This window comes from Oncorhynchus mykiss, chromosome 23, assembly GCF_013265735.2.
Source record: "Oncorhynchus mykiss isolate Arlee chromosome 23, USDA_OmykA_1.1, whole genome shotgun sequence".
In the NCBI taxonomy this organism is placed as follows: Eukaryota; Metazoa; Chordata; class Actinopteri; order Salmoniformes; family Salmonidae; genus Oncorhynchus; species Oncorhynchus mykiss.
In genome coordinates, this window is record NC_048587.1 from 38279563 (window position 1) to 38306032 (window position 26470).

Sequence of the window (26470 nt, forward strand, 5' to 3'; positions counted from 1 at the left end):
TTTACAGTCTTGTAATTTCCTATTTTATACACAATTAGTACTGAAAACATATGATTAATGAGGTTCGGTTTTGCTAAAATTCACTTCCTGGTTTTCAAAATACAGGAGTCCGATAATGAAAACCAAATGATAATTTTATTAAATGGCATTGGTTGAGAAATAAAATATGCCAAACAAAATTCATATTTTTAATTTAATTTAAAATTGGTTGTCAAAATGATCTCAACCGCCCGGATCATTTTCTGTGAAGAACATGTAAAATAACACATTTTCATTGAGTGCACACTATGCACCCTCCTACACATTTATATTACATATGTGGTGTTTGGGTCCACTGGACCCGAGGGTAATAAAAGTGTGGGAAAGTGTGTGTGCCTTCACTCTGTCTTCCTCCTCCCTGAGCCTGCTGTTCCAACATAGCACCAAGAACCTGCCTATCTCCCGCTTTTCTCGCACTCTTTACCCTTTGTAGTGTGTGAAACTACACAATGTCTTGCGGGAACTTGCACAATGTCATTACAATACATTATTTTAATACATTATTTCGATACGTTGTTAAAAAATGCAGTACTTTCCCACACTCTACCCCAGCCAGGTGCAAATTGGAGGAGGGACACAACTAATACGACGGCAGAGAGACAAGCTAGCTGCAATCAGGTCAGTGTGTGACAAGTGGGTGGACCGCCTTCCCCTGTTTTGCAACCCTGGGCCCAACGTTACTGTTGATGAGCAGCTTATGCCATTTAGGGGCTGCTGCCCCTTCAGGCAGTATATACCATCTAAACCCGCAAAATATGGAATCAAGATCTGGGCTGCCTGTGACACCGCTTCATCGTATGCATGGAACTTGCAAGTGTATACGAGGAAGCAAGATGGAGGAGCCTCTGAGAAGAACCAAGGGATGCGGGTTGTCCTGAACGTGACAAAGGGACTCCGTGGCCACAACATCACGTGATAACTTTTTTAATTTGCACAAGCTGGGACCAGAGCTCCTCAAGAGAAATCTGACGATGGTAGCAACAGTATACAAAAACAAGCCAGAGCTCCCACCTTAACTGTTGAATACACGGAACAAGCCTATCAATTCCTCTAAGTTTGTGTTCACGGCCGACAAGTCCATAGTGTCCTACGTGCCAAAGAAAAGCACAAATGTGGTACTCATGAGTATGCTGCATAGGGATGGGAGAATCTGGGCCAGCAACATCAAAAACCAGAAATCATAATGGATTACAATGCCACAAAAGGATGGGTGGACAATTTAGACAAGCTAGTGACTGACTACAGCTGCAAAAGAAGAACCCTACGCTGGCCACTTGTGATATTCTTCAACATCTTGGACATCTCGGGGTACAACGTGTTTGTAATGCGTCTGTGTGTAGCTGGTGTAGATGAGTCAGGCGCAGGACAGCAGATAAGAGTAATGTACGTAATTTACTCAACAATAATACAATACACGTCAACACATAATGGACCGCAATACAAGAAACAATCACTCACAAACAAACATGGGGGAACAGGGGGTTAAATAATGAACAAGTAATTGGGGGATTGAAACCAGGTGTGTAAGACAAAGACAAAACAAATGGAAAATGAAAAGTGGATCGGCGATGGCTAGAAGGCCGGTGACGTCAACCGCCGAACGCTGCCCGAACAAGGAGAGGGACCTACTTTGGTGGAAGTCGTGACAGCGTTTGTCATCTGGATGGCGTTGAACCCAGATTGGAATAGAGGGAAGCTCCAGTTGGCTTTTTGTCGAGGAGCTGGGCAAGGCATTGGTAAGACTTCAAATCCAGAGGAGGCAACATATCCCAAGGACCCCGGTTTCATGACATGGCCCTTTTGGGGAGTATATCGTGGCTCCCCCCCTCTCTCACTCGCTCTCCCACATCAGGTTTTACAACGGTCATAAATACCTGGTAGAAACTGCCATGCTGTATTGAGGGAGAATATTGAGGGAGAGTCTATGGAGAACAAAGTGCTTCTCCTGCTAAAACTCCTAATCCCCAAAATGGGAGAATTAAACAATATTTATATTTTTGAGAGTGTTGGAATGGTCCGTGGACACTTAAGGGACATTAAGGGACAGTCATGTCGAGTGTGTTTCATTTTGTGATCCCATGAAGGACAGGAATCACACATAACTGTATCTCCTAAAGTGTACATTTCCCAGCTGTCAGGTTTACATCTAAATGTTATATAAAAACAATGAATAAGTATAAGAATACTTTTGAAAATCTAACAATGTGATGTAGTCTTCTAAATGAGAATTGGTTGTTTTATGGTAACTTATGCACAGTCAATAGCCACGCCCAGGTGGGCACAAACACGATGAGAAGGGCCCTTTTCTACCCAAGTATAAAATCCCCCGTGACACAATTCACACCACATCACACAAACCACGGTGTAATCTAAGGTTGCAAATGGTTTAATTTCAAAGACCATACAGCATGTAGCGTTGGCTACACGGCTAGAAATGGTTGAACTTTAAAACATTGCCACAGAAGGAACAAATCTTAGATGAGGCCTTTTCAGTCTGCAGCTGGAAATGTACGTAGCCTAGGACGAAGAATCCCAAAAGCCACGGAACATCTATTCTATGCGACAACATGGGTATGCCTGATGTATCAACTAGGAACGCAACCTGTCGAAAAGATCTAAAGAGATATATACAGAAAATTGACACTCTATAAACATCATTTTTCCATGGTGCTCCTGACTTCCTAGTTAATTAAAGTTACATGATTAGTTTAATCGCGTAATTAAATTACACTTAGAGAATTGATTTGATAATATACAGTCTTCACATTTAATGATAGTCAATAACACGACACATCGTGAGGAGGATTCAGGAGGAGGATGCTGGTGCCCCATCCACCCAACCCACAGAACCAACAACTCCAATACCGGAGGTTCTAACTAAAGAGTTTGGTGCAGTATTTCTCAAGTAAAAAAATGTGCAAAAAATGTGCAAATGTGCAATGTCTATGCTATTGGATAGAGAGCAATCACCGCAGCTGTTCACCGCATGTTAGTGGGCAAATGGACATTGTCAAATCAAAACCAGACCTTAATTTACCCGTTGTGACACACGGATGTCACAAACTCCATTTTAGACAAGACTGACTTTGTGACCCAAATTATCCTATTTACACTTCAGTAAATTTTCACATTAGAATAACTGTTTCTGACTTATATCGATGCCACAATAGGTGTTTTTGAAAGGGATTTGTTGCTTTTTAAAGGCATTTGCTCTTTAAAGGGTTCATATCAATACACTGTTGGTGATAAACTGCAAACCACACACACAGACCAAGTAAAGGATTAACATTGAAAATGTTTGGAGTCCTGTTTTTGAATAGCATCCGTTCGAAAGCACCATCAGCCATTTCTGTTAACAAACCATTTCTGTTGTATTGACACTGCCAAATAATGTCAAATTAGTCCAACCTAGTGTACAATGTCTGTTAGGATGATTTGTTGATGTTCCACTGGGCCTGAAATAACTGCATGCTACAGATGTCAGAGTAAAGGCAGGGCAGAGACTATGTACACCACCAGTGGACATCAGACCGAGGACAAGCGTGCCGTCTCTAACCAGAATGAAACCTCAAAGGTATTTCAGCCAGCACCATCACATCAATCTCTAAAAGCCATGTTATGACCCTGCTTAGCTACTGTTGCTGATCATTTTCATTTGGGGGAGTAGTGTGTAGACCACGGGAATAAAACAAACGTTGTCCATGGTCAGATGTTTTTGGGCCACCAATGAAAAACAAATAAGTTCAATGACATGAGAAAACACAACCTTATGCTACATGGTATTGGTAAGAATACATGATGTCAAAATAAAAATGTAAATGGTGATGTGTATAATAAATAATCCAAATGAATTTCATTTAATTAAATTCTACTTCCTTTCATTCAAACTCAATTAAAACATTCTGTTTCCTGTGAGGTGTGAATTGATATTGGAATTAAATAGCAATTCGCAACTCAATTCAGAATTGACCCCAACCCTATTAGGATCCTCTCATATTTTAATAAACAAACTCTAGCCAGACAATGACAACGAGGACTCTGACAAATTGAAAGGGTCTCATTTAGCCCTGTAGCTAGTTTCACCCCAGACCAATTCACAGCCTCAGATGGTCGGAGGACAGATGGCCATGTCTTTGTTAACCCAGTGCCTGGCCATTCTTTTTGAGTAGTCTTGCTCACGTCACTTGAAAACAAGTGATCCAACTGTTGCCAAGTCACTTTATCTTGATGTTTTGATGCAGTTCGGGGAAAATATTGATTGGGGAATTATTTGTTCGAGGAATGTAACCGTCTTTCTGGGTATGGTTCCCAATCAGAGGCAGCTGTTTATCGTTGTCTCTGATTGGGTATCATATTTAGGCAGCCATTTTCCCACTGGTTTTTGTGGGATCTTGTTTTTGTGTTGATGCCTGTGAGCTCTACAGGTTTTGTTTGCTGTTTATTATTATTGTGAGTTTCATCTGATTAAACATGTGGAACTCTACGTACGCTGCGCCCTGGTCCGTGACATTCCCGTGTCTGTGTTTTTGCATTTTCATATAAATACAATACCAGTTGAAGGTTTGGACACACCTACTCATTCAAGGGTTTTTCTTTATTTTACTATTTCCTACATTGTATAATAATAGTGAAGACATCAAAACTATAAAATAACACATATGTAATCATGTAGTAACCAAAAAAAAAACGTTAAACAAATCTAAATATATTTGGGATTTGAGATTCTTCAAAGTAACCACATGTGACCTTGATGACAGTTTTGCACACTCTTGGCATTCTCTCAACCAGTTTCATGAGGTAGTCACCTGGAATGCATTTCAATTAACAGGTGTGCCTTGTTAAAAGTTCATATGTGGAATTTCTTTCCTTCTTAATGCATTTGAGCCAATCAGTTGTGTTGTGACATGGTAGGGTGGGTATACAGAAAATAGCTCTTCTTGGTAAAAGGCCAAGTCCATATTATGGCATGAACAGCTCAAATTAGTAAAGAGAAATGACAGTCAATCATTACTTCAAGACATGAATATCAGTCAATGCAGAAAATGTCAAGCACTTTGAAAGTCTCTTCAAGTGCAGTCACAAAAACAATCAAGTGCTATGATGAAACTAGCTCTCATAAGGACCGCCACAGGATAGGAATAGCCAGTTACCTTTGCCGCAGAGGATAAGTTCATTAGAATAACTGCACCTCAGATTGCAGCCCAAATAAATACTTCACAGAGTTCAACAGCCAAATCTCAACATCAACTGTTCAGTGGAGACTATGTGAATCAAGCCTTCATGATCGAATTGCTGCACACAAAAAAACTACTAATGGACACCAATAAGAAGAGACTTGTGCCAAGAAACATGAGCAATGGACATTAGACCGGTGGAAATCTTTCCTTTAGTCTGATGAGTCCAAATGTGAGATTTTTGGTTCCAACCACCGTGTCTTTGTGAGAAACAGAGTAGGTAAACAGATGATCTCTGCATGTGTGGTTCCCACCGTGAAGAGTGGAGGAGGAGGTGTGATTGTGTGGGGGTGTTTTGCTTGAGACACTTGAAAATTTTTGGGGGGGGAATTAGTAGGTGTGTCCAAACTTTTGACTGGTACTGTCTGTACAGGATATATTGTGTTTTATGTGTATATTTATGTTGTATTATACACAGTGCATTTGATAAAGAGACCCAGGTCTCAATATGTCTTCCCTCTTAAAATAAAGGTTAAATAAATACAAATAAGTAACTTCAAACTGTGACCGGAGTTTGTAAAGAAGAGGAGAATCTCAGTTGAAAATTAGAGTAACAAATGAACAGCAACTAAGCAACTTACCAATCACATGGCTGATTGGTAAGATAGCTAGGGCTCCGTTTTGACCTGTCCAAGAGCTTGAATGATAAGGATTTCCTGTGAATTATATTAATCAATAAAAAAGTAATACAATTATACATAAACAGCAACTTCAAACACCTTTGAGTTTTCCTGAATGGGCAGAGACTATGGTTTTTGTCAGTCTTTGGAGCTTTCACTCTCTTTCCTCATATCGCCTCATGTGCATCTCTCTCCAGGACTCGTACTCTTCCAGCTGGATATTCCTAAAGTCTTGCTGACAGTGATTTTCCCATAAGTGATCAGTCAATCCAACGTACACCTGTCAGAGAGCATTGGCTGATCAGTCGCAACGACAAATCTGCTCACAGTAGATACTGACAAAATATTTCTTACAAAACCTTACAAATCTAAGCCATCACTATTCACAGCAATGAGGTGGAAGAACTTGGTGTAAGAAACATGAAAAAACATCACCAAGCCTATCACATGCCAAGGTGAAGCCATTACCTATGCAATCCTATCAGATATACAGGAAGTACTTGTGAGTAGACACGCAGCGGTAAATATAATAATAAATATATGCCATTTAGCAGACATTTTTATCCAAAGCGACTTACAGTAATGCATGCATACATTTTACCCATGTATGGGTCAAGTTAGGGTATAGGTCAAGTATGGATCAAGTTAGATTATGGGTTAAGTATGGATCAAGTTAGGTTATCAGAGGTCTTTCCAGCATTAACCCTTGCAGGCACAACACTGAAATCAGGACTCTTCAAAATCAGCCTAAGACTGGGATTCTTACCGGGTTGCACTCTTCAAAATGATGCAGCTGATCAGGTGTACAGTGCTCTAGTACTGGCTGAGCCAGCTCTGGTTCCCTGCCTGAGCCATACTCGCAGTCACTGTTCTGCAGTTCCCGGATACATTGCTGGTACAAGGACATCATGGTTGGCAGAAAAGCACATGGAACCAGAATAGACCTGCCTTTTCCGGTTCATAATGACAAAGCAAAACAGGTTAGTAGACATTTTCGCACATTGATTAAACATAAAAACCAGAAATAACTTATTGACGTAAGTATTCAGACCCTTTGGTATGAGACTCGGAATTGATCTCAGGTGCATCCTGTTTCCATTGATCATCCTTGAGATGTTTCTACAACATGACTGGAGTCCATCTGTGCGTAATTAAATTGATTGGACATGATTTGGAAAGGCACACACCTGTCTATATAAGGTACCACAGTTGACAATGCATGTCTGAGCAAAAACCAAGCCATGACGTCGAAGGAATTGTCTGTAGAGCTCCGAGACAGGCTTGTGTCGAGGCACAGATCTGGGAAAGGGTACCAAAAAATGTTTTCAGCATTGAAGGTCCCCAAGAACACAGTGGCCTCCATCATTCTTAAATGGAAGAAGGTTGGAACCACCAAGACTCTTCCTAGAGCTGGCCGCCTGGCCAAACTGAGCAATCCGGGGAGAAGGGCCTTGGTCGGGGAGGTGACCAAGAACCTGATGGTCACCCTGAAAGGCTTCCAGAGTTCCTCTGTGGAGATGGGAGAACCTTCCAGAAGGACAACCATCTCTGCAGTACTCCACCAATCAGGCCTTTATGGTAGAGTGGTCAGACAGAAGCCACTCCTCAGTAAAAGGCACATGACAGCCCACTTGAAGTTTGCCAAAAGGCACCTAAAGGAGAGAAACAAGATTCACTGGTCTGATGAAACCAAGATTGAACACTTTGGCCTGAATACCAAGAGTCACATCTGGAGGAAACCTGGTGTCAACCCTACCGTGAAGCATGGTGGTGACAGCATCATGGTGTGGGGATTCAACGACAGGGACTGGGAGACCAGTCAGGATCGAGAGAAAGATGAACAGAGCAAAGTACAGAGCGATTCTTGATGAAAACCTGCTCCAGGGCGCTCAAGAGCTCAGCGAAGGTTCACCTTCCAACAGGACAACGGCCCTAGGCACACAGCAAATACAACGCAGGAGTGGCTTCGGGACAAGTCTATGAATGTCCTTGAGTGGCCCAGCCAGAGCCTGGACTTGAACCCAATCTAACATCTCTGAAGAGACCTGAAAATAGCTGTGGAGCAACGCTCCCCATCCAACCTGACAGAGCTTGAAAGGATCTGCAGAGAAGAAAGGGAGAAATTCCCCAAATACAGGTGTGCCAAGCTTGTAGCGTCATACCCAAGAAACTGTTTTGAGCACTCCTCCTTTAAGCTGTTTTGAACCTCCACTTCAGTTTTCAAAAACTTGTTCTGCAAAGCATCATCCGTGTCTGTATGGCTGTATTAGGGAGAAATTCAAACATGCTGATAATGGACAGTGGACACAATCATCAGACAAATTATTCCAAATGAGTCAAAGCAAGTACGTTAAGTCTCTTTTGGAACCAATTTCTTATAGTGTCTGACTAATAAGCCTGACTGCTTCTCCTGCAAACAGTTTCCAGCTTTACTGATTCCGGTCTCCTAATCAGAATCAAGACAAACATACATTCAATTGATTAAAAATCAGTGCATGCAAGCCACAACTCTTCATGCTAAATTATATATAATATATTAACACAAAAAATTAAGTATAGGAGTGTCTTACTGCAAGAATGTCTAGGGTTACAGCCAACTCCTGTTGTTTCTTTATGGTTTTCAGGATCTGTAAATAAACAGATGTCTATGCATAAACCATAATGTTTAGCATAAACCTTCAGTTTACATTAGGATCAGTGGAGGCTGCTGAGGAGAGGGTGGCTCATAATTATGTCTGGAGTAGAGCAAATGGAATTGCATCAAATACATGAAAACCATGTGTTTGATATATTTCATACAATTCCACCAATTCTGCTCCAGCCATTACCATGAGCCCATCCTCCCCAATAAAGGTGCCACCAATCACCTGTGATTAGGATACATTATAATACTGTCCTTGTATGATTATAATGGCCAACATTATTGTTTATCATGAACTACCATGGACATCATGCATAATTTGTGTGAAAAAGTACAAATGAAAATGTGTATGAAAGCTGAAACAAATTGACATACATCCCAAAATGGTAATCCTTGTTTCGGTTGACTAGAAAGTCAGAATTGCTGAAGGTGCATTCCGAGAAGGAGCTATGTATGGGAACACCCCCTGCCAAGCTAGGCTACTCCTTTTACTATGAACTATAAATGGGCAATGCCTGCATCCACCTCGGTTGTAAAATGTGGCTGCCTACGTAGCCTACTGCATGCATGTTTGCAGCAGAGGCCCCCACATGCAGCCCAGAAACACAAGGCACACACTTAAAACAAGGTCTTCACACATGACAGATGGTGAACGCTACATCTGTATTCATAATTATCTCAAACAAAACCATTCCAGTAAGTGTTTCTGCAACTCAGTGCTGAATTGACAGACAGCAGCCACAAGTTGGGCAACTGACAGGGTTGTTAATTATAGCACCAGAGCATCTCCCCTTCCCTCCAACACTCTCCTCCACCCCAACTTGGTCTCATAGGCTAGATGTAACATAGTCACCTTAAATCCGGGAAAAACTGAAATTAGTGTGATATGTAACGTTTGGAATGGTTACATAAGTCCAAAGGTTACTTATGACAAAAATGAAAGTAGGATGCTTGGTCGGGGTAGGCGTATAAAGCGACTGTCTAGCAACCCAAAGGTTGCATGTTCAAAACTCATCACGGACAACTTTTGCATTTTAGCAACTTTGCAACTTTGTTAGCTACTTTGCCACTACTTAGCATGTTAGATAACCCTTCCCATAACCCTAACCTTAACCGTAACCACTAGCCTAATTAATGTTAGCCCCCTAGCTAACGTCAGCATTAGCCACCTAGTCACTGTTAGCCACAGCAATTTGGAATTCTTATTATATCATATGTTTTGCAAATTCGTAACATATTGTGGACATCCACAAAGTAATGCATACCATTTGAAACGTAACATATCATTTTAATTGGCGTGTCCCAGATTTACGTTTACTTTGTTATGTCTACCCCTGCTTCCCCACACTCCCAATCCAATCTAAAGTGGTGCCTTCCCAATGCCTTCTCAGACACAGCAGCATACAATCAGTCACAAGAAACTCCCATGTAAACTTTAACTATAGTTGTTTGTAAACTCTTTCAAACATTCATTAGTGTCAAACAAAACAAGCATTTCATGAATTGATTTAGGAAGCAGCTCTACAGACAATATGCATGTTTAAAATATAATCAGCCATGTGATTTCTTTCATAAATCAGTAGCCTAATGTACAATAATTGGGATTCAGTCGACAAAGCAAACGAGGGCTGCCAAATTTGAATCATTGGTGTCAATCTATTACTGTCCAGGATGTGAGTAATTGTACAATAAAGAATCAGATTAAAACAGGCAATTACACTTGTTGTTAGTGCATCTAAAATACCTTCCTTGCTTCTTAGATTCTTTGAGCTTAAGTTTGAACTGCAACAGTGACTGGAGTCTCTGACAATTTTATGGGATTTCCTCTGACACTGCCTATTATATAGGTCCTTGATGGCAGGAAGCTTGGCCCCAGTGATGTAATGGGTCCTTCAAACTACCCTCTGTAGCGCATTACGGTCAGATGCCGAGCAGTTGCCATACAAGGCGGTAATGCAACCGGTCAGGATTCTCTCCATGGTGCAGCTGTAGAACCTTTTGAGGATCTGGGGACCTTCTCCTGAAGGGAAAAGGTTTTGTCATGCCCTGTTCACAACTGTCTTGGTATATTTGGACCATGATAGTTCGTTGGTGATGTGGACACCAAGGAACTTGAAACTTTCAACCCGCTCCACCACAGCCCTGTCGATGTCAATGGGGGCATGTTCGGCCTGCCTTTTCCTGTAGTCCACGATCAGCTCCTTTGTCTTGCTCACATTGAGGGAGAGGTTGTTGTCCTTGCACCACACTGCCAGTTCTCTGACCTCCTCCATATGGACCGTCTCATCCTTGTCGGTGATCAGGCCTACCACTGTTGTGTCGTCAGAAAACTTAATGATGGTGTTGGAGTCGTGTTTGGCCACGCAGTCGTGGGTGAACAGGGAATACAGGAGGGGACTAAGTACACACCCCTGAGGGGCCGCAGTGTTAAGGATCAGCGTGGCAGACGTGTTGTTGCCTACTCTTAGCACCTGGGCACAGCCTGTCAGGAAGTCCAGGATCCAGTTGCAGAGGGAGGTGTTTAGTCCCAGAGTCAAATCAAATCAAATTTTATTGGTCACATACACATGGTTAGCAGATCTTAATGCGAGTGTAGCGAAATGCTTGTGCTTCTAGTTCCGACCATGCTGTAATATCTAACAAGTAATCTAACAATTTCACAACAACTACCTTATACACACAAGTGTAAAGGAATGAATAAGAATATGTACATATAAATATATGGGTGAGCGATGGCCGAACGGCATAGGCAAGATGCAGTAGATGGTATAGAGTACAGTATATACATATGAGATGACTAATGTAGGGTATGTAAACATTATATAAAGTGGCATTGTTTAAAGTGACTAGTGATACATTTATTATATACATGTTTTTTTATTGTTAAAGTGGCTAGAGATTTGAGTCAGTATGTTGGCAGCAGCCACTCAATGTTAGTGATTGCTGTTTAACAGTCTGATGGCCTTGAGATAGAAGCTGTTTTTCAGTCTCTCGGTCCCAGCTTTCAGTGTTGCTTGCCTCAAAACGAGAATAAAAGGCATTTGGCCTGTCTGGTAGGCTCGCGTCACTGGGAAGCTCGCGTCTTGGTTTCCCTTTCTAGTCCGTAATAGTTTTCAAGCCCTGCCACATCCAACGAGCGTCAGAGCTGGTGTAGTAGGATTCAATCTTAATCCGGTATTGACGCTTTGCTGGTTTGATGGATCGTCTGAGGGCATAGAAGGGTTTCTTATAAGCGTCCGGATTTGTATCCCACTCCTTGAAAACGGCAGCTCTAGCCTTTAGCTCGATGCGGATGTTGCCTGTAATCCATGGCTTCTGGTTGGGATATGTACATACAGTCACTGTGGGGATAACGTCATCGATGCACTTATTGATGAAGCCGATGACTGAGGTGGTGTATTCCTAGATGCCACTGGATGAATCCCGGAACATATTCTAGTCTGTGCTAGCAAAACAGTCCTGGAGTGTAGCACTACCACTACCGTATTGAGCGAGTTACTGGTACTTCCTGCTTTAGTTTTTGCTTGTAAGCAGGAATCAGAAGGATAGAATTATGGTCAGATTTGCCAAATGGAGGGCGGAGGAGAGCTTTGTACGCATCCCTGTGTGTGGAGTAAAGATGGTCAGATGCCGAGCAGTTGCTGCAACCGGTCAAGATGCTCTCGATGCTCTTGAGGTATTAAAATTGGTTGACAACTAGGCCTGTGATATCAAGCCAGAAAGATGGATTTGAATGTAGTCTACACTATATTAAAAGTTATTCAGGGTGATCCCAGCTGTCATATTACAAATCAATATACTCTTGTTAGGGTGTCGGATTGCCTGATTAGGAGTATGGTTTCTACCTTCAGAGTCTCCAAACTCATGAGTCTTCCTCACACGTATTGTGCAATACTTCTATTCGCATATGCTCAGAGGAGGAGCTTGCCCAGCTCTTCTGGCACCATTGAGTATAGCGAGTCTCTCTCTCCTGCACACTATCTGGAGGTGCAAGTCTTTTCTTCACCGGCTTCTCATATCTTTGGTAAGTAAGTCCCCGTTTAGGCCATATTATTCCTATGTCACTGAATTTTCTCTGTGTCTGTCAATGAAAAAAATTGCCTGTATGTGTGTCAACCGGTTTGGTTTGATATTGGCACAGTGACACATTACAGTAGCCTGATGTGTAAGTTTGCAACCATAGTTATATTGTCAGTGTATTTCCATCAGATTTCCAAAGTTCCAAAGTTTCTACTATAGGCTCAATATTTTATTGTAGGCTGGTATTATTATTGGCTGTAGATCTGATGACTTTTTCAATAATGTTTGGGATTTTTCATTAAACTTTCCGATTATTTCACATTTCTACAAACGTGGATTATTTCATTGATTAGTTGATCATTAGGACTTCTTTAAAAAAAAATCGTAATAATAACAGAACTTTTTAGAAGGACATTAGGCCAGGTCCTCATGCCACAAAGTCTATAAAAGGAACGTCATGGTTGAACTATCAAGCATTGCTATTCCTGGACATGGTACTGATAAATCATGACAGATGCAGAGAGAGGAATGTTGTCTTGCTGACTTGGGCTATAGCATTATTCCGGTATAGTCCCACTATACCTACTGTTGTTTTAATTTATTTGATGGGTGGGGGGAGTTGGCAGTTTATAGTAATCATATTGACGTTGATTGCCTAACAAAATTGCTTTAAATTTGTATTAAATATAAATGCCAAAAATGCAACTAAGATAGAATAGGCCTTCACGTGGTTTGGGAATGTAATGCCCTTGTCGCAATCCTCTCCAAATGTCAGAAGAAAAAAAAAGGTTATATTTTCATTAACGTGTTGAACTTTGGTTAAAATATCCAAATTGCAGTATAAATGCACACAAATGTTTTATTTATTATTCATTCCCTTATTCACAGTTTATTTGAATATATAATTTCTTAACACTTATTTTTCTAAAAACTGCATTGTTGGTTAAGGGCTTATAAGTAAGCATTTCACTGTAAGGTCACCTGTTGTATTTGGCGCAAATTTGATTTGATTTATTCAACCACTTAGTCAATTATTCCACAACATACATTGTCAAATGGCAGCAGCAACATATCAGAAACATATATAACATGCATAAATGCAGTATGCAGTATTGCATAAATGCAGAATTTCTTTACTTACCTATTGTTCACCTAATAGCTTTTTTTGCACCATTGGTTAAAGCCTGTAAGTAAACATTTCACTGTAAGGTCTACTACACCTGTTGTATTCGGCACATGTGACAAATAAACTTTGATTTGATTTGACTGATATTTTCTAAAAGCAGACCTACTTATAACCACAAATACAGGTAATGATTATTACCTACTATATTACACATCTGATTTTGACAATATTTTGTATGACAATATTTAGTAAACTGTACATCAGTCAGATTTGCCTTCAATGTATTATTTACCATTTGGTGTTGCGATTGTGATTGTTAATATCAAAAGGTAGCTCTCTCTCTGTCATATTATTATTTTCTTTACAGTAGATCTGGGCTGTGTCCCTCTGCTGCAGACATGGCTCCCAAAAAGAACAAGACTGCCAAAAAAAACAAAGGGGATATCAATGAAATAACCATAATGGTCGAGGATAGCCCGATCAATAATATCAATGGGCTGAATACCTTGTTGGAGGGAGGAAACGGCTTCAGCTGCATCTCAAGTGAAGTCACTGACCCTGTTTATGCTCCTAATCTCTTGGAGGGTCTTAGTACCATGAGGCAGGACAATTTCCTCTGTGACCTGACCGTCTCCACCAAGTCAAAGTCCTTCGATGTCCACAAAGTTGTCATGGCCTCCTGCAGTGAGTACATTCAGAATATCTTAAAGAGCGATTCCGCCCTCACAAAGATCGACCTGAACGACCTTTCACCCACAGGCCTGGCCACAGCCATCACATACGCCTACTCAGGGAAACTAACCCTGTCGTTGTACAGCATTGGCAGCACCATCGCAGCAGCCATGTTGTTGCAGATCAACACCCTGGTGAAGATGTGCAGCGACTTCCTCATGCAGGAGCTCAGTGCGGAGAACTGCATGTACGTGGCCAACATCGCCGACACCTACAACCTCAAAGAAACAAAGCAGGCCACCCAGAAGTTCATGAGGGAGAACTTTATAGAGTTCTCTGAGATGGAGCAGTTCCTGAAGCTCACTTACGAGCAGATCAACGACTTCCTCAGTGATGATTCCCTGCAGTTGCCCTCTGAGATTACAGCCTTTCAGATAGCCATGAAGTGGTTGGACTTCAACGAGAAGAGGCTGAAATACGCCCCAGATCTTCTGACCAACATCCGCTTCGGGACCATCTCAGCCATGGACCTGGTCAACCATGTCCAGAGTGTGCCCAGAATGATGCAGGACCCCGAGTGCCATCGTCTCCTAGTGGACGCTATGAATTACCACCTGTTGCCCTACCAGCAGAACATTCTGCAGTCCCGCAGAACAAAGGTACGTGGTGGCATCCGGGTCATGCTGACAGTGGGTGGACGACCGGCCTTGACGGAGAAGTCTCTCAGCAAAGAGGTCCTCTACAGGGATGATGACGATGTATGGAATAGGCTCACAGAGATGCCAGCCAAGAGCTTCAATCAGTGTGTGGCAGTCCTGGATTGCTTCCTTTATGTTGCTGGTGGTGAAGACCAGAATGATGCCAGGAACCAGGCTAAACATGCTGTCAGCAACTTCTGCAGGTGAGGATTTGATTCTATATAAGCTTATTCTATTGTTAATGTATTTTCTCTGCTCTTAAAGTATGGCCGATATTACACAGACCATGATAGTACTGTACATTCAATTGTGTATTGAATAATAATATGTATCTAATAGATTTTTTGGGGCAATTAGGTATGATCCTCGATTCAACACCTGGATTCATTTGACCAACATGATCCAGAAGCGCACCCACTTCAGTCTCAACACCTTCAATGGCCTCTTGTTCGCTATTGGTGGTCGTAACTCTGATGGATGCCAGGCTTCAATGGAGTGCTACGTGCCCTCCTCCAACCAATGGCAGATGAAAGCCCCCATGGAAATCCCCCGGTGCTGCCACGCCAGCTCCGTCATTGATGGCAAAATCCTTGTTAGCGGTGGTTACATCAACAATGCGTACTCCAGGGCTGTGTGCAGCTATGATCCTTCCACTGATGTGTGGCAGGATAAGAACAGTTTGAGCTCCCCTAGAGGCTGGCATTCCGCTGCTACAGTCGGAGAACGGGCTTACGTGATTGGTGGCAGCCAGCTGGGTGGCCGTGGAGAGAGGGTGGATGTCTTAGCTGTTGAGTGTTTCAACCCTCACAATGGGCAGTGGAGCTACTCTGCCCCCCTGAACACAGGAGTGAGCACTGCTGGTATCGTCAGCATGAATAATAAGATCTATCTTCTTGGAGGCTGGAACGAGATTGAGAAGAAGTACAAGAAATGCATCCAGGTGTATAACCCTGACCTCAATGAATGGACTGAGGACGATGAGTTGCCAGAGGCTACAGTTGGCATCTCATGCTGTGTCGTTACCATACCCACACGCAAAACACGAGAGTCCAGGTCCAGCTCAGTTTTATCTGCGCCAGTCAGCATATAGTCTGGTAGGTCGTTTGAAAAGTAGTTTACTTGCTAATTGAAGCAAGACCAAAAATTCTCTAGCCAGTTCATTTCAGAAAATCCTTTATGGCTTTCAATGCAGAAAGTGATCATCCCTACTTAAGGTCAGAAAGAAAAGTGATAACATACAAATGTCACGCATGCAACTAATCTGGAATTGAATCAGATATATTCAAATTGTTTTCATTACTTTTATTAAGGCTTTAATGTGTGACAATTCAGAAAGTTGTTTTGTGTTGTGAGACTAATTAAAATCTTCTATTATGATGGGAACATTTATTTTATTTTGGGGCCTATTCAGCCATAATAGTTGAATGAGCCTATACTCCACCGACCATAGCTATTCCCAATATAATACTTATTTGACGGTATATATGCTAATAGTAACAGCATTATTTGTACAATACACATACACATGCCCATATATTGAACCCTTATTATAATGTCACTATCATTATTTTCCAGTAACATAAAGCTAAATACACTGTATATAGTATAAACAAAGACTGGACATATGATGATGGAATACTGTATACTTAAAACATCATATACAGGTATACAACTGTGAAATAACATTTCAAACTTGAAAAGAAAATGTCTCTGAAATTAGATGTCAATGCAGAAGGTAAAGGAATTACTCTGTTGCTGGATTAATAAATCATGAAGAAATTATATATTGTACCTACCAGGAGTAGGTGCTGTTGGTTAGTATTTGTTGCTTCTTTTACTTGAGCATTTAACACACTACACAGTACAGTTATGTGAATTGGGATGAATTTGATCACTCTTTTGAGATCTGCCTGCATAGCAGGAAATGCAGATGAGCTTAGTGAAACCCATAAATTCACTGAAAACCCATACTAACACATGGTTATATTAACAGCACTTTTCATGTAGACTACTTTTGGCCAGCTAATAGCCTAACCACCAATCGGTGAGCAACATTGTGGACTAAACATTCAAATCCTGTTGCTGCAGGATTATTTTGCTGTGACAATATAGGTCAAATTATGATCCTGTGTACTGCCTGGGAGAATGTAGTTATGATGAGGGTTGAATGGGGTCAAAAATGAATTTGACAGTGGTCAAATATGTTTTGTAAAAAAATGGTGAATACTGGGACATTAAGCTATTAGCCTGAGCTGTTAAGGGTGTGGGCAATCTGCAACAGTGCCTCTTAATTTCCCTGAAAGCTCATAATGTCTTGTTCTTATGTTTACATTTTTAAAAGGTGCCCTCACTTGTAGGTGAAGCTGGATTGTCTCATCATACTGTACTACTATGGCTGACTCTGTAAAACAACACCTTTCACTGCTCCTATAGCCTTTTTCTTCAAGGCTATACACTATAAAAAAAAAACGACATAAATATTGTCTGAACTTGACTATTTCTCTGTTATTTATACAAAGCTATAATTTACTGTCCTATATGCAAACACATATTTCATTTTACCTTTGATATGAGTTTGCTAACTTTCATGAGGCCACAGAAGCCAGGTCATTTCATTTGTAGGCATACATCTACAAAAAAGTTATTCATCATCAATCAGTATAATAACTGTACATGAGTAGTTGATTTAGTTTGACCTGTTCAATGGAACCAAGGGAATAGTCTAATTAAATGAGTGAGCTAAATCAAGCACACCTCAAATACTTTCTATATTTGAAAGTATATTACATGTATTTGACCCAGGTCTGCAGAACAGGTCTGAGCTTACTTGGCCTATTTGCAGTAAATCCCATGGCGGTGAGACATATTTGCCTATGAACTTGAGTAATCATACATGAGCCACCTTATTTCATGGTCTAACTCCACACATTGTTGAATCGTTGTGACTATCAGGTTCAAACCTCATGTAGAGAAGAAGTACACGTAGTAGACTACAGAGGGCGACATTTTCAGTTCTCTTCACAGTGTCGAAGTGTGCAAAAACAATTTTAGCCCTGTAACTTGCAGCATCGATAATACAGATAATCTCAAAACCAACATCTGTGAGATGTCAGTAATAAATTACAGATCTAAGGTTAACAGTGTGTATATGTGATACAGTAACGTCAGCAATGTAGCATCGATAATACAGATAATCTCAAAACCAACATCTGTGAGATGTCAGTAATAAATTACAGATCTAAGGTTAACAGTGTGTATATGTGATACAGTAACGTCAGCAATGTAGGTCACTCTAAATGGCAATATGACTTACTCATTATTCCATCAAGTTTGCTTGCCCCATTTTGCTATTTTCAAAAGAGCGATTCTGTCTTGATATCTGAAAAACCTATATTGTTGTTTTTTACTATATAGTAGTTTGGTTAAGAAAATAAACATTTTTAAGTTATAAAGATGTTTAATGATCAACTTGAACAATAATATTACTTGAGAAGGAGACAAAGGGAGAAATAAATAGAGGTAGAGAAGAAGGCCCATTGGCTCCAGAACAGAACCCGCTACCTCCTGAAAGAGACGAGTCAAGGTGGGGGACCCCCCACCAAGCGGACAATTTTTTTAGTGGCCCTCATACAGATCCTATTAAATGACTAGACAGGCTGTGTCATAAACCTTCAAACTTACAGAATGGGGTGAAAATGACAGCCAGTGAGAAATCCATACCAGTCTAATTGGAATGAAAGGCAGTAGAGGCATAATCCGGATATTACTTATGCAGGAAAATAAAAGTAAGGCATGTGATATATCAGAAATTGTGTAATAGATTTATTGTCAACCTAAAATATAGTCATGTAATTATAAATATGGTTTATACGGGTTTATACAAAGTGTATGTATAAATAGTGTCTAAAATATATGCAAACAGTTTATATACTTTATATGCATTTTTGGTTTTCGTGGAAAGCTGTGTGAGTGCTAAAATATGATACAATATCAGTACTTGTTGCATTTACAACTGTCCTATCATCAACTGATTTCAGCCAGTGTAAACCTGTGGATTGACTGCATTGTTTGATTGGAATGTTGGCACACTGGCAGCTAATAAGAAACATTTATGGAATCATTCCTCTAAAACTGTCTGGCTAGCTAGCTAACAAACATACAGTGCACATACATTCTTTAAATGCATTATTTAAACAATATCTTATCATAGCACTGGCAAACCATGGTTGACCAATTTTCTGACCACAAAGGCTGACATTTAACCCATCATAAGAAGGTTCATTCTAGTATTTTAATTCCTAATTCTATGATGACCCCCCCTTTGAAGGCAGAAAGAAAAATGTACGCTTAAAAGGGGAACTGCACCCACTAATTTAGCCTCATTTTTTGGTTTGCTCCTCAAGAAATGCTGGCGGCCATGACAGAAACCAAACGTGAGTTGTCTGTATAGCTCCGAGACAGGATTGTGTCGAGGCACAGATCTTGGGAAAGGTACCAACAAATATCTGCAGCATTGAAGGTTCCCAAGAACACAGTGGCCTCTATCATTCTTAAATTGAAGACGTTTGGAACCACCAAGACTCTTTCTAAAGCTGGCTGCCCAGCCAAACTGAGCAATCTGGAGAGAAGCGCCTTGGTCAAGGAGGTGACCAAGAACCTGATGGTCACTCTGACAGAGCTTTAGAGTTCCTCTGAAGAGATGGGAGAACCTTCCAGAAGGACAACCATCTCTGCAGCACTCCACCAATCAGGCGTTTATGGTAGAGTGGTCAGACGGAAGCCACTCCTCAGACTGGAGTGAAGGTTCAACCTTCCAACAGGACAACGACCCTAAGTACGCAACCAAGACAACGCATGAGTGGCTTTGGGACAAGTCTCTGAATGTCCTTGAGTGGCCCAGCCAGAGCCTGGGGACTTGAACCCAATCGAACATCTCTGAAGAGACCTGAAAATAGCTGTGCAGCAACGCTCCCCATCCAACCTGACAGAGCTTGAGAGGATCTGCAAAAAAGAAAGGGAGAAACTCCCTAAATGCAGGTGTGCCAAGCGTGTAGCATCATACCCAAGAATACTCGAGGCTGTAATTGCTGCCAAAGGTGCTTCAACAAAGTACTGAGTAAAGAGTCTGAATACTTACAGTGCCTTGCGAAAGTATTCGGCCCCCTTGAACTTTGCGACCTTTTGCCACATTTCAGGCTTCAAACATAAAGATATAAAACTGTATTTTTTTGTGAAGAATCAACAACAAGTGGGACACAATCATGAAGTGGATCGACATTTATTGGATATTTCAAACTTTTTTAACAAATCAAAAACTGAAAAATTGGGCGTGCAAAATTATTCAGCCCCTTTACTTTCAGTGCAGCAAACTCTCTCCAGAAGTTCAGTGAGGATCTCTGAATGATCCAATGTTGACCTAAATGACTAATGATGATAAATACAATCCACCTGTGTGTAATCAAGTCTCCGTATAAATACACCTGCACTGTGATAGTCTCAGAGGTCCGTTAAAAGCGCAGAGAGCATCATGAAGAACAAGGAACACACCAGGCAGGTCCGAGATACTGTTGTGAAGAAGTTTAAAGCCGGATTTGGATACAAAAAGATTTCCCAAGCTTTAAACATCCCAAGGAGCACTGTGCAAGCGATAATATTGAAATGGAAGGAGTATCAGACCACTGCAAATCTACCAAGACCTGGCCGTCCCTCTAAACTTTCAGCTCATACAAGGAGAAGACTGATCAGAGATGCAGCCAAGAGGCCCATGATCACTCTGGATGAACTGCAGAGATCTACAGCTGAGGTGGGAGACTCTGTCCATAGGACAACAATCATTCGTATATTGCACAAATCTGGCCTTTATGGAAGAGTGGCAAGAAGAAAGCCATTTCTTAAAGATATCCATAAAAAGTGGCGTTTAAAGTTTGCCACAAGCCACCTGGGAGACACACCAAACATGTGGAAGAAGGTGCTCTGGTCAGATGAAACCAAAATTGAACTTTTTTGCAACAATGCAAAACGTTATGTTTGGCGTAAAAGCAACACAGCTCATCACACTGAACACACCATCCCCACTGTCAAACATGGTGGTGGCAGCATCATGGTTTGGGCCTGCTTTTCTTCAGCAGGGACAGGGAAGATGGTTAAAATTGATGGGAAGATGGATGGAGCCAAATACAGGACCATTCTGGAAGAAAACCTGATGGAGTCTGCAAAAGACCTGAGACTGGGACGGAGATTTGTCTTCCAACAAGACAATGATCCAAAACATAAAGCAAAATCTACAATGGAATGGTTCAAAAGTAAACATATCCAGGTGTTAGAATGGCCAAGTCAAAGTCCAGACCTGAATCCAATCGAGAATCTGTGGAAAGAACTGAAAACTGCTGTTCACAAATGCTCTCCATCCAACCTCACTGAGCTCGAGCTGTTTTGCAAGGAGGAATGGGAAAAAATGTCAGTCTCTCGATGTGCAAAACTGATAGAGACATACCCCAAGCGACTTACAGCTGTAATCGCAGCAAAAGGTGGCGCTACAAAGTATTAACTTAAGGGGGCTGAATAATTTTGCACGCCCAATTTTTCAGTTTGTGATTTGTTAAAAAAGTTTGAAATATCCAATAAATGTCGTTCCACTTCATGATTGTGTCCCACTTGTTGTTGATTCTTCACAAAAAAATACAGTTGTATATCTTTATGTTTGAAGCCTGAAATGTGGCAAAAGGTCGCAAAGTTCAAGGGGGGCGAATACTTTCGCAAGGCACTGTTTGTAAATGTAATATTTCCATTTATTTTATAAATAAGCAGACCTTTCTAAAAATCTGTTTTTGCTTTGTCATTATGGGTATTGTGTGTAGATTTATGAGGGGGGGGGGGGGGACTATTCCATCAAGTTTAGAATAAGACTGTAACCTAACAAAATGTGGAAAAAGTAAAGGGGTCGGAATACTTTCCGAAGGCATTGTAACTAATTCTGTTCTCCCCATCGGCAACCATTTGTGAACAGGAAAGAGGTAAGGCTGAAGGTGAGGTTTTTGCCATTGATTTGCATAGCAGCTTAGATCAGCTCCTGGCCCCTCATCAAAGATACTAGTCAGTCACACACAAACACACACACAGAGAGCACTGATTTCATTATCAATGGTGGCTATGATTAGCCTGGTGGAACCAACAGCCATTTTATATTTTACTTCAGATATCATAAAATGTGAAGTGAAATAGAATAGTGGACACAGCACTTAGGCTGGCTCCATCAAGCTTGGTTATGCCCTGGACATTCTATGCTTCTAAGTAGGAAATACGCAACAAATAATGTCAGTTTACATATATTATGTTTCACGATTGGGTTATCAAATGTATCAAAGTAATGAAGTGGGTTACCTTCTGTATTTGTACAAATGATGAGCCTGTGAAAGCTGTTGCCGCTGACAGGTGAAGGTTGCTGACAACCTGTCTGCATGTCTGCATGATGCTGATGAGGGCCCCCTTGCTTGTCTCCTCTATGCTGCATGTTCACCTGCATACTGGACATCTCTCAAACAACTACAGCATGCAATCGTATGAGGTGGTGATGACTGGGATGTCCTGAGACAGGGTAATATGATAGACAGCCAGGTGGTAAATTGCATTTTGTTCTAATGAAAGGACAAAGCTTTTTGATAATGCACTTCACAACCAAAATGACTCTATTGGTCTACTGAAGAATTAGCCTACTATTTTATCAAGCCAGGTAAAAAAAATAATCAGCTTTTCACATTTTACATTACACACATTACCTGTCGTTGTTGATGAAGTCATCTGTGTCATCAGGGCAGTAACTCGGGACAATATCCATTTAATATGATATAGTATGTATTAATTTGTGGATGTCCATCATCCCTTTCATGTGATATGTTTCAAATTACAAATCTTATTATATGTTACGAATTGCAATTCGTACAGTATGTTATGAATTTGCAATACGTATGATATGTTACAGGTTAGGGTTAGCTAACATGCTAAGTAGTTGCTAAGTAGTTGCAAAGTAGCAAAAAAGTAGTAAGCGCTTGCAAAGTTTCCATTTAACTAAAATGCTAAAGTTGTCAGTGATGAGATTCGAACATGCAACCTTTTGTTCACATTATATGTCTACCCATCCACCTCGACCAACCATTCTTCCTTCGTTTTTGCCTTAAGTAACCTTCTGTCTTATGTGACCATACCAAACATAACATATCATGCTAATTTGAGTGTCCCGGATTTGCATTTACTATGTTACATCTAGGCTATGAGACCAGGCTGCACCATAGCTGCATTCAATATTTATTTGTGCCCTAGACATGGGTTGCACCTCGGAGGCTAATGTGACTGTTTCATGTAAACTACACTAATTTACAGTGGCATGGAAATACGATGACTTTGCTAAAGTAGGCAAATAACTAGTAGGAAACAACTTCGCCATATTATGATGTTGTACATTTTACTTTAGAGAGATGGCAATGTTGCCATTACTGTTACTATCAAAGTTAGTCAAAAATAGCTAGAAATGCTAAAGTTGGCTAGCTAAAATAATGTGGTCCCATCAATCTTAGTTAGCTGGCTAAAGTTATACTGCATATCTAAAGTCAATCTGGCGACATCACAATCATGGCAAATGTTTTTCCTACCAATAATTTGCTTTCTTTTGGAATGTTTCCAAGCCAAAGCTGAGTTGTTGGCAGTGCATCCTGCTGCTAGCATGCATTGCATGGTCAATCCGTAAAGGGCTTTTCAGTCTCAAACGGCCGTGATCCGTTGAACACTTTGGTTGGGGGCTATGAAACATGGGAGCCCCATTCAATGATGGGAAGCGAAGTGGCCAGAGGGGCGATTTGCAAGTGGAGTTTGGCAAAAGGGGGCATGATTTGCTGACATAATTGTAATCCAAAACCAACCATAATAGATGAGACTGATTTTATATCCAAAATGATCCTATTTGCACTTTGTAGTAATTTTGCCACTAGAATTACTGTTTCTGTCAGTGTGCTCCCTCTCCGTCCTCTAGGTCACCAGGCTGCTCGTTATGGTGCACACCTGTCACCATCGTTACAAGCACCTGCGCATAGTCAGACTCGCCTAGACTCCATCACTTCCTTGATTACATGCCCTATATGTCACTCCCTTTGGTTCCTTCCCCAGGCATCATTGTTTCTGTTTCACGTCTGTGCGTTGTTCGAAGTTCTTGTTTTGTATTATATTCTGTTCTGTTTATTTTATTAAAACATTCATTCCCTGAAATGTTTCCTGACTCTCAGCGAACATCGTTTCAGTTTCTGAATCATATCGACGCCGGATAGGCCATTTTCAAGGGATTAGATGTTTTTTAGGGGCGGTCACTTTTTAAAGTTAACATACTGAAATTCGACACATTTGCAAAAGGAAGTAGAGAAAATGTTGCAGTTATAAAACAAGTTTAAAGCAGTTTTACACATTTTGCAATTTTATAACAAATATCATGCAATTCTACTCCTTTTGCCATGGGGCAGAGAGACATTTGTGCAGTTGTATAACAAATTCCATGCAATTCTACTCATTCTGCCGTGGGGCGAGGAAAAATGTTTGCAATTTCATAATACATTTAATGTAATTCTACACATTTTACCATAGGGCAGACCATTTTTTTCAGTTTTAAACCATATTTCCTGCAGTTCTACTAATTTTGCCATGGCATATACCATGTTAATGATATCTGAGTGAGGGTGACTAAGAAAAACAATGTGGGCTCTCTGGAGGTAAGGGCCCCTGGGCATGTGCCCTGCATTCCCAATATTAGTGCTCCTAGACCTTAGTGCTGCTTTTGATACCCTTTGGAAACCCAAATTGGTCTACACGGATAAATTCTGGCCTGGTTTAGATCTTATCAGTTTGTCTCTGTGGATGGTTTGTCCTCTGACAAATCAACTGTAAATTTCGGTGTTCCTCAAGGTTCTATTTTAGGACCACAATTGTTTTCACTATATATTCTACCTCTTGGGGATGTCATTCGAAAACATAATGTTAACTTTCACTGCTATGTGGATGACACACAGCTGTACATTTCAATGAAACATGGTGAAGCCCCAAAATTGCCCTCGCTAGAAGCCTGTGTTTCAGACATGAGGAAGTGGATGTCTGCAAACTTTATACTTTTAAACTCAGACAAAACAGAGATGCTTGTTCTAGGTCCCAAGAAACAAAGATCATCTGTTGAATCTTAATGGTTGTACAGTCATCTCAAATTAAACTGTGAAGAACCTTGGCGTTACTCTGGACCCTGATCTCTCTTTTGACGAACATATCAAGACTGTTTCAAGGACAGCTTTTTTCCATCTATGTAACATTGCAAAAATCAGCACTTTTCTGTCCAAAAATTATGCAGAAAAATTAATCCATGCTTTTGTTACTTCTAGACTACTGCAATGCTCTACTTCCCGGCTACCCGGATAAAGCACTAAATAAACTTCAGTTAGTGCTAAATACGGCTGCTAGAATCTTGACTAGAACCCAAAAATTTGATCATATTACTACAGTGCTAGCCTCTCTACACTGGCTTCCTGTTAAGGCAAGGGCTGATTTCAAGGTTTTACTGCTAACCTACAAAGTATTTCATGGGCTTGCTCCTACCTATCTCTTCGATTTGGTCCTGCCGTGCGTGCATACCCACACGTAAGCTACGGTCACAAGACGCAGGCCTCCTTACTGTCCCTAGAATTTCTAAGCAAACAGCTGGAGGCAGGGCTTTCTCCTATAGAGTTCCATTTTTATGGAATGGTCTGCCTACACATGTGAGAGACACAAACTCGGTCTCAACCTTTAAGTCTTTATTGAAGACTCATCTCTTTAGTAGGTCCTATGATTGAGTGTAGTCTGGCCCAGGAGTGTGAAGGTGAACGGAAAGGCACTGGAGCAACTAACCACTCTTGCTGTCTCTGCATGGCTGGTTCCCCTCTCTCCACTGGGATTCTCTGCCTCTAACTCTATTACAGGGGCTGAGTCACTGGCTTACTGGTGCTCTTCCATGCTGTCCCTAGGAGGGGTGCGTCACTTGAGGGGTGCGTCACCCCCCCCTTGGGTTGTGCCGTGTGTGATGCTCGGATGTACCGATCCTGTGCAGGTGTTGTTTCACGTGGTTTGACACTGCGAGGACTATCAGCTGTCCGTCCTGTCTCCCTGTAGCACTGTCTTAGGCGTCTCACAGTACAGACATTGCAATTTATTGGCCACATCTGCAGTCTTCATGCCTCCTTGCAGCATGCCTAAGGCACGTTCACGCAGATGATTAGAGACCCTGGTTATCTTTCTTTTGGTGTTTTTCAGATTCAGTAGAAAGGCCTCTTTAGTGACCTACGTTTTTATAACTGTAACCTTAATTGCCTACCGTCTGTAAGCTGTTAGTGTCTTAATGACCGTTCCACAGGTGCATG

The 26470-nt window shown here is 41.1% G+C and overlaps 1 protein-coding gene and 1 long non-coding RNA gene across 3 annotated transcripts; one reads left to right on the forward strand and one right to left on the reverse strand.

The window, feature by feature from the left end:
• Positions 1-8243: 8243 nt before the first annotated feature.
• Positions 8244-24504, reverse strand: LOC110503074. Its single transcript, XR_002470438.2, has 4 exons — positions 22826-24504; positions 22431-22634; positions 8464-8520; positions 8244-8339 (listed from the first exon to the last, which is right to left on the reverse strand). It is a non-coding gene; the product is annotated as an uncharacterized LOC110503074 (long non-coding RNA).
• On the forward strand, positions 12429-17544 carry LOC110502702 (kelch-like protein 31). 2 transcript variants are annotated; one of them, XM_021580942.2, is made up of 3 exons: positions 12429-12558; positions 14048-15253; positions 15408-17544. In XM_021580942.2, exons 2-3 carry the CDS (start codon positions 14079-14081, stop codon positions 16138-16140), a joined length of 1908 nt encoding a protein of 635 aa, XP_021436617.2. In that variant the 5' UTR covers positions 12429-12558; positions 14048-14078; the 3' UTR covers positions 16141-17544. The 2 variants fall into 2 exon arrangements, with proteins under 2 accessions (XP_021436617.2, XP_021436618.2); XM_021580943.2 differs by having other exon boundaries at positions 12455-12558; positions 14051-15253.
• Positions 24505-26470: the final 1966 nt, after the last annotated feature.

Bases quoted from the DNA above. Each gene is read 5' to 3' on its own strand.
- LOC110502702 (XM_021580942.2), top strand. From the start codon at position 14,079: ATGGCTCCCAAAAAGAACAAGACTGCCAAAAAAAACAAAGGGGATATC. The intron at 15,254-15,407 runs GTGAGGATTTGA...TGGGGCAATTAG, and splicing joins GCTGTCAGCAACTTCTGCAG to GTATGATCCTCGATTCAACA.